The 20,805-nt window shown below is 46.0% G+C and overlaps 1 protein-coding gene across 1 annotated transcript in view; it reads right to left on the minus strand.

Annotated features, from left to right (window-relative positions):
* LOC143832258 (magnesium transporter NIPA2-like) overlaps nucleotides 1-20,805 on the minus strand; it is a 66,025-nt gene that overhangs the window by 30,572 nt on the left and 14,648 nt on the right. Inside the window, exon 2 of the mRNA XM_077326409.1 lies at nucleotides 573-821. Coding sequence (XP_077182524.1) covers nucleotides 573-821 — 249 coding nt within the window. The remainder of the gene's footprint in view (nucleotides 1-572; nucleotides 822-20,805) is intronic.

Here is a 20,805-nt window from a genome sequence, read left to right on the forward strand (position 1 = left end):
ATCCTGTCCACTTTGGTCAGCATGAATCATATGAAGTTACTCAGAGTATTCTCCAAAGACGGCCAAGGGGCCTCTAGTTCACTTTCTATATCTAAGGTTGGGGGGAGGTTGCGGCAAAGTGTAAGATTTTATCTGCAAAATGACTCGGAAATGCCTCACAACTGATATCCAATTGGCTACTGTTTTGTTGCCCTTCAACCAGGGCACTGAGAGATCAAACTACCTTAAACAATTGAGCTGGGCGTGAGTCTGCAGATGTGATGGTAGCTGAGTAAAAATTGTGTTTTACTAACCGCCATCTCATTTAATCTCTAGTAGAAACATCTGAGTTCTATAAGATGTTCTTGAGTTTTCATCATGAGTCTCTCACAACGGAATTCTCCACTGCTAAATATACACGTGTTTTGGACATGTGTTTGCGCGTTTCTGGTAACAAGGGAGAAAAACATGCATGGAACAGAAAAACAAATCCTGAAACAAACGGAACACACAAGTGAAGAAAATTAGAATGCAGGGAAGCCCTGTATCTAAAGTAGTTTCTATTCCCACCTCTACAGTTGAGTAAATCATACCTGCCCTGGTGCCTCCTTTCTCCACCAACCGTAGCAGTCCTTTCTTCTTGAGGATGACACTGCTGCCAATGAGAAAGCTGGAGAAGATGGCCAGGCCCAAGCCAATGTAGAAGTCATATTTGTTTTCTACTTGCACCATCCAGTCAGCATCCAAAGTAAGATTTTCTTGAGGTGAGATTGTTGAACTGACATTCCCAATTACCTGACAGACTGTCTGCCAAGACAAGCAAGTCAGGGTCAACAAAGAACCTGGAAACATAAGAAGAAGGGAAGGGTACGAAAATGAATATTAAGACTTTAATAAATAAATATTTCTGTGGCTTTGTCTAGCGCACCATCTCTCAGGAAATCATTATTCTTTCTTCCTTTCCTTGTGGTTTCTAAATCTTCACCAATTTACAATTTCAAGAATTTCTTCATGAATGTGAGAATAACATTCTTGTATTTTAGACTGTTTCAAAGGCAGCACCCCCAAATGCTGAAGGAACCAACACTGTTTTTCATTTCTGCATCCTATTCTTAATTTTTATTAATCATTTTATCTTTGTTCTGCTAACCCAGAAATTTTTTGGTTCTTTAAATCTGCAACCCAATAGCAGTTTTACAGTTTTGGTGTATTTTATATATTATTAAATGAAAATGATAAATAATCCATGTCCAGTTCTGTTTTAAACAGGACATGCTTTAAGTATTCCCTGTAGAATAATCTTCACCTTAACTAGTGCATAGCTAGATTCAAGTGGGTAGTTGTGTTTGTCTGAAGTAGCACAACAAAGACCAACAAAGATTTATTCAACATGGGAGGTTCGAGTGCATGCACTTTCTCCCAGTTGTTGCTGAGCCCATCCATCTCCACCCAAGTGACAAGCTGTGCTGGTAACTATTTTGTCCTGAGACCAGAGAGTCTAGAATTTTTGATGTGGAAGGGTTTCTGTTACTTGAATGCAACAGGGAAAGTTTTTCTCATTACTATCTGGGGAAATTTGCTGTCAAGCAGAGATTGGAGCTCTACCAGGAAAAAAAACTTGTAATACAGAACAATTAACAAGTCTTGGTCTGAAATCCCCAGGCTAGTTATTCTAGGATAATCCCATATACTTTGAGTAGAATAATCTTTAAACGTCCCGCGGGGCGCCGTGGATTAAATAAAACAGTAAGGGCTGGTGGGGAGCGGCTCCTGATTTGCTCTTCCGAGTGGCACTCCAGGGCCAAGTGTCCAATTGGGAGGTGCGCAAAGTGCACCTCCCTATTGGACACTTAGCACGTCTCCCGGACACCTCGCCGCAGACTCTGCAGTCCTCCCGAGCCACCATCCTTGCCGGATGGCTGCCGGGGAGGACGCTCGCCCCACAAAGCTGGCCTTCGGGGAACACCCATTCCCTCTGCCCGGACACCGCCGCTAACCCCCCCATGGCCAACGTCACTCGCCTCCTTCGCGCCCCCACCCCAACCAACATCCCCGCCTGCCTCACGCCACGCCCTTCCCACCTCGCCAATGGACGCCCGTCCCCGGCCCTCCCCCCATGCCCGCGACTTACGGCTCGCTGACTTTCCAGGCCGCTGCCGAGTCGAGCTGCCACCGGAAGCCTCACTGCCGCGCCTACTTCGACGAGCCACGGCACCGCGAGCCCCGCGCCTGGCCCACCGACGCTGAGGCATGCCGCCTGTGCTGCGGTGCCTGGGCCGTCATGCCTGCGCTGCCGCCGCCGGCCCGCTGCCACTGGGCTGCGCCGCCCGGCCTGCAGCGCCTGGCCCACCGTGGCACACGGCCCACTGCCTCCGACGTCGACTCTCCACTGCCCCGCTGTCACTGAGCCGCGCCGCATGCCCCACCGACGCTGAGCAGAGCTGCCTGGCCTGCAGTGCCTGGCCCGCCGCGGCGCGCGGCCGCCCATATGCAATGCCGACTCTCCTTCGCCGCCGTCGCCCCGACGCTCGCCTGGCCTCCTGGACTGCCCAGGCCACTGGAGACGGCCCATGACACCCGTCTACCCGGCACACAATGGAGGCCGCTGCAACGCCCACCACGCCCGCCCAACTATTCTCCCCAACCCTACCTTCCCCCCTGCTAGCGCCCATTTTATTCCAAAGTAAAATGGGCTTTAAATCTAGTGGAAACATAAAGTTGGAAGGGACCACATGGGTCATCTAGCACTATGCAGGTCACTCACAATCCCATCATTCATCCATTGTAAACTGCCACCCCCTCAAACCTTCACGGAATCAGCCTCTCCGTCAGATGGCTATCCAGCCTCTGTTTTAAAATTTCCAAAGAACCTACTGAGGAAGCCTGTTCCACTGAGAAACTGCTCTAACTGTCAGGAACTTCTTCCTGATGTTTAGACAGAATTTCTTTTGAATAAATTTCATCCCATTGGTTCTGGTCCATCCATCCGGGGCATATTGAGCTTTAACTTTTCTAACACTGTCACTACAATTATTGGTTATTTGTTTATGCTCATCCTTAGTAATAAGGCCGATTTCCTAAATGACTCTTCTTTATTCCTCAAATCATTTGACAACTGCTTATGGAGCCACCTTGGCTTCCTTAGGCACCTTCCATCTTTCCTTCTTAAGGGAATTGTTTGTGAATGAGCTTTCAGTATTTCACTTTTAAGAAATTCCCAGCCTTCTTGGACTGCCATCTCTTTAAGTCTTTCTGACCACGGCACATTTAAGTCTGTTAAAATTTGCTTTCATGAAGTCCAGTCTATACATCTGACTATGTAAAGGTTTTCTCTTTCCCACAATTGAAAATTCGAAGAGCACATGGTCACTACTACCAAGTGTGCCCACTCATTACACCTCATCTACCCTATTGATTTAAATCAAATCTAAAATAGCAGAGCCCCTGGTTCCCTTCTCTTCTTCCTGGGAAATGAAGCTGTCGGCAAGACAAGTTAAGAATTTAACGGAGTTTGCATTTTTAGCAGAGTTGGTCTTCCAACAGATATCTGGGTAATTGAAGTCACCCATGACCACTGTCTCCCCCCTATTTGAAAATTGTGTAATTTAGTCTAGCAGTATCTCATTCAAGTTCTCTGACTGGCTTGGTGGTCGATAGCAGACCCCCACAATAATACCACTTTCATTTCCTACTCCTTTTTATTTACCCAAATACACTCAACTGAAATTCTAGTGGAGGAGAGCATATCTACAGTGGAAAGCATCTGGGTGAAAATAAGCGAGGGGAAAACAAACAGTGTGGTGGTTGGTGTCTGCTACCGACCGCCTGACCAACGAGAGGATGTGGATGCTGAACTTTGTGAGCAGCTTGAGAAAATATCCAAGCGGCAGGACCTTGTCATCATGGGTGACTTCAATTTCCCAGATGTGTGCTGGGAAACAAACTCTGCAAAGCGTCCTCAGTCATGCAACTTTCTGACCTGCCTGGCTGACAATTTCATTTATCAAATGCTAGATGAACCCACAAGAGGTTCAGCCATACTGGACTTAATACTGACCAACAGGCAAGAGTTGGTGGATGAGGTGAAGGAGGTGGGGACCCTAGGGGGAAGTGACCATGTCCTCATAGAATTCCTTTTGTGATGGGGAGCCAAGGAAGCTTGTAGCCAGACGCGGATGTTGGATTTTCGTAGGGCAAACTTTAATAAACTCAGAGACATGATGAGTGTCATACCATGGACGAGAATGCTGGAAGGGAAGGGAGCATGTGAAGGGTGGGTGCTACTCAAACAGGAGCTATTGCATGCTCAATCAATGACTATCCCAGAAAGACGAAAACACTGCAGGAGCTCTAAGAAGCCTATTTGGATGAACAGAGAACTTCAAGAGGAACTAAGAAAGAAAAGGAAAATGTTCAGGAAATGGAGGGAAGGACAGAGCTCTAAGAGAGTGTGGCCATTGAGATGGGGATCCGGCCCGGGACTATAATTCCAGTTCTTCTGGGCCCAGGCAAACATAGCGGTGGGAGGAGATTCAATAATTGTCGAGAGGCATTTAGCTGCACTGGATGAGTGCAAATCCCCTGGTCCGGATGAAATGCACCCGAGAGTACTCAAAGAACTTTCCAGAGAACTTGCACAGCCCTTGTCCATCATCTTCGGAACCTCTTTAAGGACTGGAGATGTCCCGGAGGACTGGAAAAGAGCAAATGTTATTCCGATCTTCAAAAAAGGGAGGAAGGATGACCCGGGAAACTACAGACCAGTGAGTCTGACCTCTGTTGTGGGGAAGATAATGGAGCAGATATTAAAGGGAGCGATCTGCAAACATCTGGAGGACAATTTGGTGATCCAAGGAAGTCAGCATGGATTTGTCTCCAACAGGTCCTGCCAGACCAACCTAGTTTCCTTTTTTGACCAAGTAACAGGTTTGCTGGATCGGGGAAATTTGGTTGATGTCATTTACTTGGATTTTAGTAAAGCTTTTGACAAGGTTCCCCATGATGTTCTGATGGATAAGTTGAAGGACTGCAATCTGGAGTTTCTAGGTAGCACTGTGTGTGAACGAGACCTTGGGGTACTTGTGGATTGTAAACTAAACATGAGCAGGCAGTGTGATGCAGCGGTAAAAAAGGCAAATGCCATTTGGGGCTGTATCAACAGAGGCATCACATCAAAATCACAAGATGTCATAGTCCCATTGTATACGGCACTGGTCTACGGCACTGGTATACGGCACTGGCAAATGCCCCTTCCAACTCTATGATTCTATGATATGTATATGATTTCAGCAGCCAGGCTGGGCAAGGGTCCAGAGCGCAAGTAGTTGCCTTCACAGATCCCAGGAACCTCTCAGTATCCAGCATAGGACAATACACCAGATGATGTATTCCACATTTCTTCATACTGACCTGTTTTACAACCAGCATCAAAGTCAGCTTGTATCACAGCTAATTTTTATAGGTCTTTCAAGGCTGTATAGCACATTATCTTAAAGTGTGTGCAAGTTTTCCACCAGTGCCACTCTAGACATCTCCCAGCTGTTTTCAGGTCACCCAGCTCCATGGAAACCACGGAGTTGGCTTCCGCCCCAAGGATGGAAGGGATTGACAAGGAGCAAGCATATCAATAGCTTCAAGGAGCTTCCAAGTTTCCACCTCAATCTCAACAGAGCATGTGTTTGAATCCAGTGAGATCCATGAGTCATTGTGGACAGACCATTTTAACCAGGTTCCTTCCCTGTGGAGTGTTAAAAGGTCATTGATGTAATGTCCCATTCTGTCCTAGACTGTTGTGGGCTTGGTTTTATTTTACAGATAGTTTGCACCTTTTTAGTTAGCTGTCAAGAAAGCCTTGCTAGAGCTGTCAAACAAAGGTTTTGTTCATAGCAGAGGTTTTATTCACAACAAAAGGTTTTGTTCGTGGCAGCTGTAAGGTGGAAAGAAACCAGCACATTTATCTTTCCCTAGCTGACATACTCCATGCTTGGAAAAGAAGAAGAAGAAGAGTTGGTTCTTATATGCTGCTTTTCTCTACCCGAAAGAGTCTCAAAGCAGCTTACAGTTGCCTTCCCTTTCCTCTCCCCACAACAGACACCCTGTGAGCTGGGTGAGGCTGAGAGAGCCCTGATATCACTGCTTGATCAGAATAGCTTTATCAGTGCTGTGGTGAGCCCAGGGTCACCCAGCTGGTTGCCTGTGGGGGAGTGCAGAATCAAACCCGGCATGCCAGATTAGAAGTCCGCACTCCTAACCACTACACCAAACTGGCTCTCTGGTTTCTCTGGTTGGATTTCTCTGGTTGGATTTATCACCACTCACATAGCAAAACCTTTTTTTTTTCAAAAAGAATTGTGAACATACTGTTCACCAATACACTTTGCCAAGCTGGAGGAAGTTGCCATCTATGCTTTGATGGTGAGACATTTAACAACAACAACAACCTTTATTGGCGTAAAAAAATAGGACAGATCAGAATACAATGAATTCGTTATAGAATCATAGAATCATAGAGTTGGAAGGGGCCATACAGGCCATCTAGTCCAACCCCCTGCTCAACGCAGGATCAGCCCTAAGCATCCAAGAAAAGTGTGTATCCAACCTTTGCTTGAAGACTGCCAGTGAGGGGGAGCTCACCACCTCCTTAGGCAGCCTATTCCACTGCTGAACTACTCTGACTGTGAAATTTTTTTTTCCTGATATCTAGCCTATATCGTTGTATATGATGTTTAAACCCATTACTGCGTGTCCTCTCCTCTGCAGCCAACAGAAACAGCATCCTGCCCTCCTCCAAGTGACAACCTTTCAAATACTTAAAGAGGGCTATCATGTCCCCTCTCAACCTCCTTTTCTCCAGGCTGAACATTCCCAAGTCCCTCAACCTATCTTCATAGGGCTTGGTCCCTTGGCCCCAGATCATCTTCGTCACTCTCCTCTGTACCCTTTCAATTTTATCTACGTCCTTCTTGAAGTGAGGCCTCCAGAACTGCACACAGTACTCCAGGTATGGTCTGACCAGTGCCGTATACAATGGGACTATGACATCTTGTGATTTTGATGTGATGCCCCTGTTGATACAAGCCCCAAATGGCATTTGCCTTTTTTACCGCTGCATCACACTGCCTGCTCATGTTTAGTTTACAATCCACAAGTACCCCAAGGTCTCGTTCACACACAATGCTACCTAGAAGTGTATCCCCCATCCAGTAGGCATGCTTTTCATTTTTCTGACCCAGATGCAGAACTTTACACTTATCTTTATTAAATTGCATCTTGTTCTCATTTGCCCATTTTTCCTTTGTGTTCAGATCTCGTTGAACTCTGTCTCTATCTTCCGGAGTATTTGCCAGTCCTCCCAATTTGGTGTCATCTGCAAACTTGATGAGTAGTCCCTCTACCCCCTTATCTAGATCATTAATAAATATGTTAAAAAGTACCGGGCCGAGCACCGAGCCCTGAGGTACCCCGCTACTCACCTCTCTCCAGTCTGATGAAACACCATTGACAACAACTCTTTGAGTGCGGTTCTCTAACCAATTCCCTATCCACTTAACTATCTGAAAATCCAGATTGCAGTCCTTCAACTTATCCATCAGAACATCATGGGGAACCTTGTCAAAAGCTTTACTAAAATCCAAGTAAACGACATCAACCGAATTTCCTCCAGTTCTTTGAGTACTCTTGAGTGCATTTCATCTGGACCAGGGGATTTGAACTCATCCAGTGCAACTAAATGCCTCTCGACAACCTCTCTGTCCATGTTAACCTGCCACCCAGACACTATCCTTTCGCTACGGCCATCTCTAGATGTGCCTAAACACTTTGACCTGTGTGAAAAAACAGATGTAAAATAGGCACTAAGCCTTTCTGCTTTCTCTGCATCTTCCGTTAGAGTTTGTCCATTTGCACCCAACAGTGGGCCTATTGCCCCCTTTACTTTACGTTTGCTCCTCACATAACTGAAAAATCTTTTCTTGTTACAATGGGCTTCCCTGGCCAATCTTAGCTCACTCTCAGCTTTGGCCTTTCTGATGATTGATCTACAGTGCCTAGTAACCTGTAGGTACTCTTCTTTAGAGCTCTGTCCTTCCCTCCATTTCCTGAACATTTTCCTTTTCTTTCTTAGTTCCTCTTGAAGTTCTCTGTTCATCCAAATAGGCTTCTTAGAGCTCCTGCAGTGTTTTCGTCTTTCTGGGATAGTCATTGATTGAGCATGCAATAGCTCTTGTTTGAGTAGCGCCCACCCTTCACATGCTCCCTTCCCTTCCAGCATTCTCATCCATTTTATGACACTCATCATGTCTGAGTTTATTAAAGTTTACCCTATGAATATCCAACATCCGCGTCTGGCTACAAGCTTCCTTGGCTCCCCATCTCAAAACGAATTCCATGAGGACATGGTCACTTCCCCCTAGGGTCCCCACCTCCTTCACCTCATCCACCAACTCTTGCCTGTTGGTCAGTATTGGTCAGTAATGTCACATCAATGAAAAGGAGTCCATCTTAACATTAACTCATGGCACCTTCCCTTGGCCATTCAGAGGCAACCTGTTCAATACTTTAAAAACTTGCCTGTCAGATAGCGGCAAAGCTCAGTTTCTAATCTGTTCTGTCTGGGCAACTGATTGAAAAAGCAGTAGCTGACCAGCTCTTCTTGGATAACTCATTCTGCCAATTTGGCTTCAGGCCAGGCTATGGGACAGAGACAGCTCTGGCGGCTTTACCTGATTACCTCTGCCTGAATATAAACATAGGCCATCCTTCTTTGCAATTCCTACTGGGCTTACATGCAGCCTTTGATCCAGAGGATGATTGAGGTATTTGGAGTCAACAGGAAGTATCAAAGGATATGCTCTGGATTGATTCAAATCATTCCTGACAGACGAGACTTATAGGGTTGCCTTTGGAAACCAACTGGTCTTTAGTGGAGGGCTGTTTACCAGTGTTCTCATGGAGACTCCCGGGCTGTTTCTTTCTACTTTGTATTTCTTTGTGATACGAAACGATAACATTTATTGTATGTAGCCAAAGGCCGTTACAAAACACAAGTAAAACAATATGGCACAAATATAAATAAATAAAACAATATTTCTCCAATATTGTGTACCTAAAAATGTAAACATGGACTACTAAGTTACAATAAAAGGGATAAAATGGTGTATCAAGATGGAGGCTCCTGTAAAAATGCATTAGCTCGAATCTTCCTGGCAGCCAGAGCAAAAAGTGCCACCCTATATGAGATATAGGGGTTGACATCTGATAACAGATAGGTGACTTTGTTAAAATCAGAAATAGGGCGTGACGTGAGTTGGGTAATAACTTGGCAAGGAATTTGCCCCTGGGTTCGGAGTACAGGGGACAAGCCAAAACATAGTGGGGCAGGTCCTCCACAGATGGATTTCCACATATACACATGCGTTGGGCTATGGGTATTCGGAGATATCGCCCAGAGAGCATGGCTGATGGCATCATTTCAAACCGCAAAGATGTTAAGGCCATTCTAAGATTACGTGTTGTTATATTTACTAAATATGATGTTCTAGAATGGTCTTTTTCAATTGTTTTATACCATGGGGCTGATTGTGATAGCTGAATTGAAGAGTGGTCAATCAATGCTTTGAACACCCAATCAGAAATATTGGCTGATGTATGCAGTAAGTCATCTGGTGTGGTATAGCATGAAAGAATGGAGCTAAAATATCAGACCGAGTCCTGTCTTTGCTCAGTAAGAGCTTAAAACTTTGATGGCTTAAAGAATCTAATTTAGTTGTGATGTCTTTCTTCCAAGATTTCAGAATAGCTAAGTGGGCACGGGCTTTGAGTGAGGGAAAACCAAGCTTTGCCCTCATCAGGGCTGCAGGGGACCCTTTTGGAAGAGCCAGGATACGCCTGAAGAAAAAGTTCTGAATGGGCTCCAAGCTATTGATTATTTGTTCTTTACAGCCCCAGATGTCAATGCCATATAGTAGATGCCATATAGTAGATGGCTGCAAAGAGCTTTAGAGCTGGGTCAACTAGAAACCTTCCCTTGGTGTAATAAAATCTCAGAATGGCTCCAATAATTTTTAGACCAGAGCCCTTTATAGTTGCAAGGTGGGCATTCTAGTTTAGGGTCTCACTGTAAGTGATTCCAAGATATTTAAATGTACTACACTAATCTATAGGAATATTGTTTATACTCCAAATAATTTTTTTAGGTCTTTTCCCAAAAACCATAACTTTTGTTTTTGTGTAGTTGATGGAAAGGGACTCTTCCTTACAATAAGTACCCAAGTTGTTAAATAGCTTTTTCAGACCAACTCTTGAAAGGGAAACCAGGACCATGTAATCTGCATAAAGCAGGATAGAGACCTTTTGCTGACCAACAGAAGGGGGTATGAATTCTGGGCCCGATAGTCTTTGAACTATATCGTTGATATAAATATTGAAAAGCAGAGAGGCTAATACACACCCCTGCTTTACCCCTTTCCTTACTGCAATTTCATTAGTTAGAGAGCCTGAAGCACCTACCCTAATTTTTGTGTGGGTGCCTGAGTGCAGTTCGTGCATCAGAAGCAGTAGGTGTTTATCGATGTTAGTTTCCCTCAGCTTTGACCAGAGTCTGTCCCTATCAATGGAGTCAAAAGCTGTGGCTAAATCAATGAAAGCTGCGTATAGGGCTCTCATAGGGCCTTCTATACTGGAGTAGGCTAAGTAATGGAGGGTTTGACAGTGGTCAATGGTAGAATGGCCTCTTCTAAATCCTGCTTGGTGTGGGTGTAAGATATGGTTGTCAGCAGCCCAGTCCTCTAGTTTATGTAAGAGGAATTTTCCATAGAGTTTAGATGCAATATTTAGTAAACTAATGGGGCGGTAGTTTTGTGGGTCGATCTTGTTGCCTTTTTTGTGGATAGGAACCACTATGCTCATCTTCCAGCCATTGGGGAAAATGCCTGATTCATTTATCTGAGTGCAGACCCTGGCTAAGACTGGGGCTCTCCAGTTAGGGAACGCTTTAAATAAATCAGGTGGAATCAGATCTTCTCCAGGTGATTTATTGGAAGCTAAGGATGTAATAAGGCCTCTGACTTCAGCTTCTGTGACTGGGGACCAAGCTGGTAAATTTAGAGAGTCAATGGAAATAGCCTGGGTATTTGGTTCTGTGCATGGTAGGGGAGGTGGCCAGGCTCCGAAAGTTTTCGAAAAGTGTGTAAACCAAGGGGCTTTCCGCACCGGGATCCTTGTAGCAAATTGTTTGCTGAACGAAAAATCGCCATTTAAAATAGTGCAATTCGTCATTATGCATACCTGACTTTGTAGTGGAATCCAGTTGCGTTTCTATCGTTTCCCACAAGCTTCTGGTCTCAGCAAAAATCGCTAGAAAGGAAGCACTATTGCCGAGCTCGTCCCGCCCCTGGCCGTCAAGCAGCCAATGGGCAGCCGTTAGCATGCTCCCAAACAGCCCCTTTCCCTTTAAGAAAGGTTTAAAACACACACACACACACACACCCATTGCAACGAATATGTGTTGATTCGTTGCAACTGAGAGACCCATCAGCTGGCAGGTGTGTTTGAGCTGTCGTTTCATCGTTGCCACGCTCCCCCCAAGTGAAAAAAAAAAATCCCCCCCCTCACGGGCCCGATTTTCGGCCGAAAACAGTGTAAAAAATAAAGGGAAAATACATCAGCAAACGGGCTTCTCTGTTGTTTGTGCTTAGTGACTAAACAGCTCTGGGGAGGGACTGAAGCCGGGGAAGCCTCTAAACAGGCTTGCTGGTGGGTTGAACTTCGCTCGCTCGGAGAAAAAAAAATGGCGATCGCTTCGCCGGAAGATCAGAGGAGAGAGCCAGGGGGAGGGACTTTGCAGAAACCACAACAATGGTAACGCACAGAACTTTCCCGCTAGTGTTGCAGATTGGTTGCAGGAGTGTAGCGCTTTCCGGAGGGTGAATCCACTTTTGGGGATTTCCCTGAAAGCGCTACAAGGAAGCGCTTTTTGCGGATCGGTTTCAGGTGTGTGGCAGATTGTCAATGACGTTGTGCATAATGGCAAATCAGTAGCGTTTTCAATTGGCAACCATTGTGCGATTTTGAAGGCGTGCGAAAAGCCCCCAAGTGTTTCCAGATATTTGGGCTTCAACCTGTTGGGGCGATTTTGCAAGCCTGAAAGAAACAAGGTTCCAGAATTGAGACTCATTTTTCGCCTTTACTGCCAGATTTAGTTTGTTCCACATATGTTTAACATAGTCAGCTTTCTTGCTTTTGAGGAGACTCTTATATTGAGATCTTAATCTGATGAGCTCTAACATTCTGTTATCCTCTCTACTACGATGGCTCAGCCTCATACATTTGACTAGCTTTTTCCTGAAGGTTTTGCATTCTTGGTCAAACCAGCCATTATTAGGGCAGGATAACAGCTTTAGAGGTTTATTGTTGATAAGCAGAGGTTTGATCAAGCTAATAATTTTGTCGTAGTGTTCTATGGCGTCATGGCCAGGCTGTAAAAGGGCTGAATGCAGGGATTTAAGGTCATCACTAGTCAGAGCTTGAGCTATGTTGTTTTGTACCTGCTCTGACCATTTCAGCCTCCTATAGCCAGGAAATGTACCTTCAGCGAGTTCAGGAATTGGAGGTAAAAGAATGTTGCTATTATATTTAAATAAGAGCTGTAGAGGGCAGTGATCACTTAAAGGAATGTTACCTACTTCAAAAAAGACCACCTCTGTCAGTAAAGCAGGTGAAACTGCTATATAATCTATTGTTCTAGCATGACAGGAGGATAAAAATGTGAAGGAACCACCAGACATGTCAAACTTAGTGCCATGTAAGACATAAAGATTAAACAAGGAGAGCAACTCCAATAATTTTAGATCAGGCTTATTAATTATAGGGTCTTTTGAGACTCGTTCTAAAAGACATGTGTGCTCTGCAATTTGAGAGTTGACACCTGCCCTAGAGTCAGAGTGACCAGGGCCAATTCTGCCATTAAAATCACCACACATAATTATTTGAGCATTAGGAAACTGAGAAGTAAGGGTTTCCGGTGTGTGGGAAAGTTGGTCCCAAAGTCTCCCTTTAACCTGTGACAGTGAGAGTTTTGGAGGGACATATACATTGATGCACAGGAGGTTGCCAAGATGTGGGCCCTTAATCAGTAATGCTTGGATATAATTTGGGCAGCTGCTTTCCAAGATCTGAATCTCTGCTATTGTCAACCGCAACAAGGACGGCCAGACCACCACTACCCCGGCCCTTTCAGTGGACTTTAATTGCTGGTGTGGCAAACACCTGAAAACCCTGTAGAGATATAGAGGTTGCATCTTGGACCCAGGCTTCCTGTAAAAAAAGAATATCATAACCACTTTAAAATTTTGAAAATTCAGGATCATAGAATTTGTTCCGCCATCCCCCCAAGTTCCAAGATAGTATCTTTAACAGTCAGTCTGAGTTTGAAATTTTATCTAATTCTCCCTTTGAATCTGAAAAGACACATCCATTTTTGGAGAGGAGTCCATGAGTAGAGCAGGACTGTTTCTGTGAGGATGGACAGTTTACCAAAGGTTCACACTCCATTGGCTGGAAGATTGAGATTTCGTCTCTAGAGCTCTGGATCTTATCAAGGAGTAACTTGGGAGAAGGGGAAACAGCTGGAGTGCTTGATGATGTGGATGTTTGGTTGCAGTTTGTTGGTAGGGATAGTTTTTGTACTGCTGAGGTTTCATGAATTTTCAAAAGTTCCAACCTAAGACGTTCTAGTCTGTTTGTGATGGATAGACGATCTGAGCTTGGAAGGGTTGAAAAAGACTTGACAAGGCCCTCCTCAAAAGAGTTTTCAAGGTGAAGATCTGCAGAGCCTGGGAGTAGGCAGTCTGGTTGGCCGGGCTGTCTAGAAGGGTCCTATTGTAATGTGTTCTGTGATCATAGAATCATAGAGTTGGAAGGGGCCATACAGGCCATCTAGTCCAACCCCCTGCTCAACGCAGGATCAGCCCTAAGCATCCTAAAGCATCCAAGAAAAGTGTGTATCCAACCTTTGCTTGAAGACTGCCAGTGAGGGTGAGCTCACCACCTCCTTAGGCAGCCTATTCCACTGCTGTTTGATGTTTCATCGGGAAGCTTTTCTGCTGGTATGTTAGTTTCATGGTGAGGAGGATGTAAAAGCAAAGTAGTTGTTGCAGTATTAGTGAAGACTCGGATGATAAGTGGCAGCAGAGATACTTGAACAGTTAGTTAATGAAACAGATAAGCAGACAAGCAGTAAACAACGGTTTTGTAACTTTGTAGCTTTGTAATTTTGTGACTTTGTAGTTTTATTTAAGAGCTTGAATTAGGCTGCAATTTATGGCCCTCCGCCAAGGAGGCACTCCTTGATAAGGGCTGCTCTGCTGTGATTGATATAATTAGCAAAATAAGTTTAAAGAATGCCTTCAATTCAAAGTAGCTCAAGATAACACACAGTCACTGACCGTCAAGAATTGTCAATCAGCAGTAAAATTAGGCTTATAGGAAAACAGAATAAAATAAAACTTGCAGAGCGAGATAGCCGGTGTTTCTATCTGGACGCCATCTTGAAAACTCCTCCTAACCTCCTCACAGACTCCTGGGCTGTTGGCCATCTGTAAATTGCATTCTGCAGTATAAATAAAAGTCTAAGGGGTATGGAGGTGGGCTCATTCCAGGATGGGGGGCGGCAGTCTGGGACCAAGGGGCCAATTGGGAGGCGCACGCAGCCAGGGGCCAAGAGGCCAATCCGATTGGACCCTCACCAGGACAGACCAGAGTTCCATCCAGTAAGGAGGTACAAAGCACCTCTCGACCTGCCCACCCAGCCCAGCCAGGGGCAATCTGGAGACATCGCTGCCAGTCTGCTCCTGACCACCGCAGGGAGAGGAGGTCAGTAGGGCTGCCAAGGGGGATGAGAACAGAGGCTTGGACAGGCTGCGTCAGCCCTTTTTGCCCCAAGGCTGTCCTAACTGTCATGTCCAACTGCAAATTGCCTCAGAACCCTGACAGAGCTGGCAGGAGGCTGCAGAGTGCTCCCCCTCCCCCCCTCCCTCCAGGCCTGCTGGGAAGGAGCCTCTGACAGCCCCTGACTGAGGGGAGGGAGGCATTTTCCTTCAGAGAGCAACGCAGGGGAGGCTGAGGGGGGGAGGCTGAGGGGGGGCATTCCTTTTGAGGGGGGGAGCTTCCCCCTCCTGCCAAACAGTTGGCTGACAGGGAGGGTACAGAAAAGGCCCTTCTCACTTTCAAGTGTAGTTAACTTTACAGGAAAGTAAATAGTGAGACTTTGGGGGAAACTAGGTGATCCACTTTTATTAGGCAACGACTTGGCCTTGCAGACAACAACAGGGACTGCAGTTGCCAGCAGTAGGTCTCAGGCTTCAGAAGGGCAGACATCACCAGCCAAGCAACCAATTGGATTCTGGGGCCATATGCATTCCTTTTGAAGGGGTGCATGAGATGGGGGAGAGCTTTCCCTTCAGCCTAACAGCCTATAGATGAGCAGTACTTCCAAAGGATTCTCAGATACCACCTGGAGGCTGGCTTCCCTAAATCTCAAGAGGATACAATGCTACACAGTCACCCCTCCAATGTAGCCATTTTTGCCTGCAGAGCTGGTCTGTATAGGCTGAAGATGAGCAGCAATTCCAGGCCCCACCTGTCCCTGGTCTGAACATATCCCTTGAAGTCTGAAAGTGGGGCCTCAAAAGTGTGTAATGCCCCCAGAGCTACCTAGCACCCCCTGACATAAAAGCATTTGGCCACATAACATTTTATCAACAGTAAAAAAATGGAGACAGAAGAAGCAGGGTAGGCACCTGTGTACTGTGATTACCCCATGTGTATTAGGGCAGGGGGACAAGAAGGGAAATGATGTTGAATGCAGAACTGGGAAGAATTGGTTGCCATGTAATTTTCCCCCTAAGAAGAGTCTCCAGTCTGATTTCTCTTTCTCATATCTAAAGACATGGGTCTGGAAAACTCATCAGTAACCACTATGCCAAAATTTCCAAAGGTCAGTCCTCTCCCACACTCAATGAACATTCCAGACCACAGGATCTTAACACCCATATCTCCACACCCAAGCCCTCATTTGCCACCACAACTTCCCACACGACACACAGTCAACCCCGTGTCCTTACAGACTGGACAACGTCTCCTGTTCCTCTTCCCACTGCCAAGCTCTAGCTCCCATTGTATTCCTGGATACAAGGAGCTTTGCCTCTAGTAAACCCATCTGTAAACCGCTCCGCGGAAGCTAAGGGCAATTTGGGAGGAGAAAGGGGCGGAGCGAGTCCAGGATAAAAACTCGGAGGGGCCAATCAGGAGCTGCAAAGCAGCTCCTGATTGGCCCCTCCAAGTGTCAGTCCCGGAGGTGAGGGGGCCGAGGAAGAGTCTTCACTGTCGACGATGTGGAGGCCCTTATCCTGTCAGTATCAGAGGTGAGGGAGCCGGGCCAAGAGCCTTTGCCGGCAGGAAAGGAGCAGGGCCGGCGTGTCAAAGACGCTCTGCTCCTTTCCCGCCGGCGAAACTGGGACATCGGGGGGGGAAGGTTTCTGGCCGGTGCTGCGCCCGCCACCTGGGGGGGGGGAAGCCTTCAGGCTGGTGAAAAGCATCTCCAATGTGCTGGGTCTGCTCCTTTCACCGCTTTGAAGCTGGGACTGCGGGGGAGGAAGGGGGTGGGGAATGGCTTCAGGGCAGCGAAAGCAGGGACCGCAGGGGGTGGGATGCCTTCAGGGACTGGCCTTGGTCCGCTTTCTAAGCGAGCTGGCACTCCCCGAGGCTTCCGCGTGGCTCCTGCCTTAAGGCAGCGCTGTGCCGCATCTGTTGGGTCAGCCACCGCTGACTGCTGCTATGGCTCTCTGAACCTGCCCGCAGACCTTTGGAGGCGGCTCCTGTCCTGCCCTGGCCGGCTGCAAACTTCTGACTCTTTCCTCCTCCTCCAGCTCGGTGGTCGTTTTGCAGTGTGCAGCAGCTCCGAGGGGAACTGGGAAGCGTGCAGCACCTCCGAGGGGAACTCAGAAGACCAGGAGCTCCGAGGGAATGCGGAGCTCCTGCTGCTGCTTCTGCTGCTGCCCCTGCCGCTGCCCCTGCCGCTGGCCACAGAACTTCATCCTCCATCCTGTGCAGTTCCCTGCATAAGCCGCACCTCCGGGGACGAGCCAGAGCGACCATCTGCGAGACTGGTAAGGAGGCTAGGTCGCGCTGCCAGGATGGATGGGTGGGTGGGGGCATGGAGGCCTGCACTAGCAGACTTTACACTCTCTTCCGCGACCCGACCCGCCTCTTGGCAGCCGAGTGTCTCCCTTTCCTCTTTGGCGTATTCCGACAACTTGGCTCCCTTCCTCATGCCGCCGTTCGAGCCTGCTCCTGTGTGACTTCTCTCTCTTTCTCCCTCCTCTGCCTTACAAAGGGTTCCGGCCAGCTGCCTGCCACGGAGATCCCTACAAAGGCTGTACAGAGAGAGAGAAAGAAAGATTGAGAAATACAGGCACAGAGAGACACGAAGTGATAGAAAGGAGAGCGAGAAAAAGCCAAGCAGGACGGAGGGAAGGAAAGAACGAAGGAAAGGGAGATGAAGTACTCTCAATGCAGTTACAGGATATCTTCTACTTCTTTAATAATCTGTTGTTGTTGGTTTCTTCTGGACCTCCAGGATTCTGGACGTCATTTGCCGGGTCTGCTGTTTGCAGTACTTTTTTTCCCCCTCAAGGGAGTTGCTTGGCTTTGAACCAGCCTGCCTGAAAACCAAGCTACAGAATATGGTTGTGCTGTGCTGATTAGATGTCAAGAAAAAGATGTCTGGTGTCATTCTTTCATGCCACAGAAGGCCTTTCGTGCTAAAGGTGTCCGGTGAAACACATTGAGAAGTACGCCTTGCTACTCCCAGATTGTAACTCCAGGAATGAACAAGCCCCAAGTTCTTCATGGGGGATTGTAACTCCAGGAATACAGCCCTTCCATCTTACTAGTGCTGTGACCCATCCTAACTGAAACTTCAGGAATGACCACTGGGGCTTTTCATAAATCATAATCTGCTCTCTTTATTTCCTCTGCTTCTCTTCATTTTTCTTTCTCCCAGTAACCATTTATAATTTTGAGGTCTGCTAATCAATAGGCCTCAACTTTTGCACTGGTAAATCCCCAGAGAAGCAACTCAGCAAAACCTGAGCCCCCATTTCACAATCACACTAATCAAAATGTATACTCCAGGTACAAAAAACATTGGAACTACATACTTTCTGGGGTCCCATAGGCCTGCTCACATTTCGTGCTGTCCTTCATGCAATACAGGTTGCCTGTCAATGTAGCCATCCCCTGGCTCCATCCAATGGACAAGTATGTGCCAAGCCTTGGAAAATGAAAGTCATGCCCCTTCTGCGTAATGGTTTTGTGGGTCAGCCAAAGGAGTGCTTGCTTTCTTCTACCTCCTGTGAGGCATACTGAGTGCTCACTGACCCTGGATAGCCTCAGCCAATCTGCAGTGAAAACACTGCTCTTGATAGGCTCAGTGCAAAGTTCCATCTCTGAACATAACTTTAAAAAAGGACCAACCCTGCCAGCAAATGCACTCTCTAGGAGACTCCAGTTGGTGCAGAATGCCACAGCTCAGCTATTATCAGGTGTTATGCAGAGCATGCATATTACTCTCATTCTGCAATCACTTCATTGGCTGCCCTCACCAGGTTGAGTTAGAGATTAGCTATTATAGAAAGCTTTGGATCACCATATCTGCAGGACCATCTCTCCCTCATACTCCACCATAGCAGCTTCACTCATCTGAGCCTACTTCAGGTGCCACCTTGTAAAAGGGCAAGATCAATAACTTTCCCCACAAATTCATCCTCTATTGTGTCCCCCAGCATATGAAATGGCCTGTCTGGTGAAATCAAGAAGGTCTCTCACTCAACTGGCTTTTCACAAATTATGCCATGCTGAATTATTCAGAAGGGCATTTTCTGAAGGGCAATGAGAAAATCCTGTTGTAACACAAGGTAATCAAGTCTTTCCTTTAAAAACACAAAGTCTCTGTTGTTCTATGAGTTTTTAACAAGCTTACGGTTGCTTGAATGCGGGAATCACATATTTTGTAGACAAAAACCTTTTTCCGTGGGTCCTGTTTCAGTAAACATCTGCTCCAAAATAAATTGAAAATCAACACATCCCTGGGGCAACACAGTCTACCTATTGAAAATCTTGATACCTGTTTACTAGGTATTTCCATTTGAAAGCAGACAGTTTCTTGAAACAAGATTGTGTAAGAGAGCGAAAAACGCCCTCCTGGGATTTTGGTTCCCAGGCAGGTGGTTTGAAGAGTACATGAATTTGACTTAAAATAATATTGCCTTAGCTCTGAGATAGCTCTGAGATTCTACACCATTACCTGTATTTCCTTTATGCAATGATAAATATTGGAACATTATACTCCCCTTCACTTCTGAAGCTTTAATGTTGTTGTTGTTAGGTGCAAAGTCGTGTCCGACCCATCGTGATCTTTCCTAGCCTGTTCTATGCCATTATTAACCACCTCATTTTAGTTAGTTGCCTGATTTTCAGTAGGTGTGAAATTTCAGTAGGTATGAAAAAGGAAGGTCCCAAAAGCCCATATATAACTTTCTGTATTTTCCTTCGAATATGCTCACATGCTTGTCCCACAAACCAATTTTAAGGTTATATGGCAGGGCTCTTGAATTGCTGTTATCGATAATTGTTCGGAGACCACTGAACGGGTAGCCAAGTTTTTATCTATAGTAATGACCCACAGGGTAAAGAAGTAAATGTCACTGGCTTCATCTTTTTGTCTTTGCTGCTGACTTGCCTGCTGTAACTTTCCTCACAGTTTTTTAGACTTGTATTACAGAACCAATTTGTATATTGTTTTACATCGTGAATGCCATTAAAAGTTTTGTATTGTATTGTATTGTAAGGTTATTTGGATCCTCAGGGTCCAAACCCCCTTTCTCCTTCATTGCTTCAGTAAGCCTTCCTAAATAAATTGTTGGAACTTCATCCTTTCCCTGTTTTATTCCAAAGACTTTATTAAGATTTTGTTGCTTTGGAATTGCATTCCGAATCCCTTTCAGAATTGCATTCCGAATCCCTTTCAGAATTGCATTTCTAAATTCCCTTAATTGTCCCATTTGTCCATCATTGTCAGGTGCCCATTGGGGGTCCTCCCTGGGAAAGTATCCTTCTACTTCAAGGTCAGTAGAATTAGGATGGTCCCCCTTTTAAATAATTATTTGGCCTGGTTATTTATTAGAGTTATTTTTTCTGTAGTGAAGAAAGCCTGTAATAATGCTTGGACATCTCCTCAGGTAGGATTGTGCATAGAAAATATACCTCCTAATTCCTCTGCTACTTTCTCAAAATATTCACGCAGTGAAGGCAATGCCCTTTTCCAATTTAAAATGTCAGAGAAGGACGGGGGCATATACAAGTAGAAACTAGGCTTCTGTCCTCTGAAACTAGGCATCTGTCTAAGGGGCATTACATTAGTGGCACTCAATTCAAAAGAAGCTCCATAAGGTGGAGGCTGTGTAAGAGCAACCCTTTCCTCCCTTCCTATACTCCCTGGCAGCTCCTGAAACAAAGTTCATGTTTTTTTGTGCCTCATTCAATAAACCTTGTCTCTTCCTATATTGCAGTTCCTGTTGTTGCAGTCTTATTTCTCTTTCTCTTCTTAATTCTGCCTGCCTTCTGGTCTCTACACCAGACAAGGAGGGATAAAGAGTAGACACAGACAATAGATCTCCCTGCACAGGATCCAAAAGATCCTGAACAGGGAGTAGCGCCAGAAAAAAGATTCTGCAGATTACTAGCTAACATAGCATTATGAGGCATCTGGGT

This window comes from Paroedura picta, chromosome 3 (genome assembly GCF_049243985.1).
Source record: "Paroedura picta isolate Pp20150507F chromosome 3, Ppicta_v3.0, whole genome shotgun sequence".
Lineage (NCBI taxonomy): Eukaryota > Metazoa > Chordata > Lepidosauria > Squamata > Gekkonidae > Paroedura > Paroedura picta.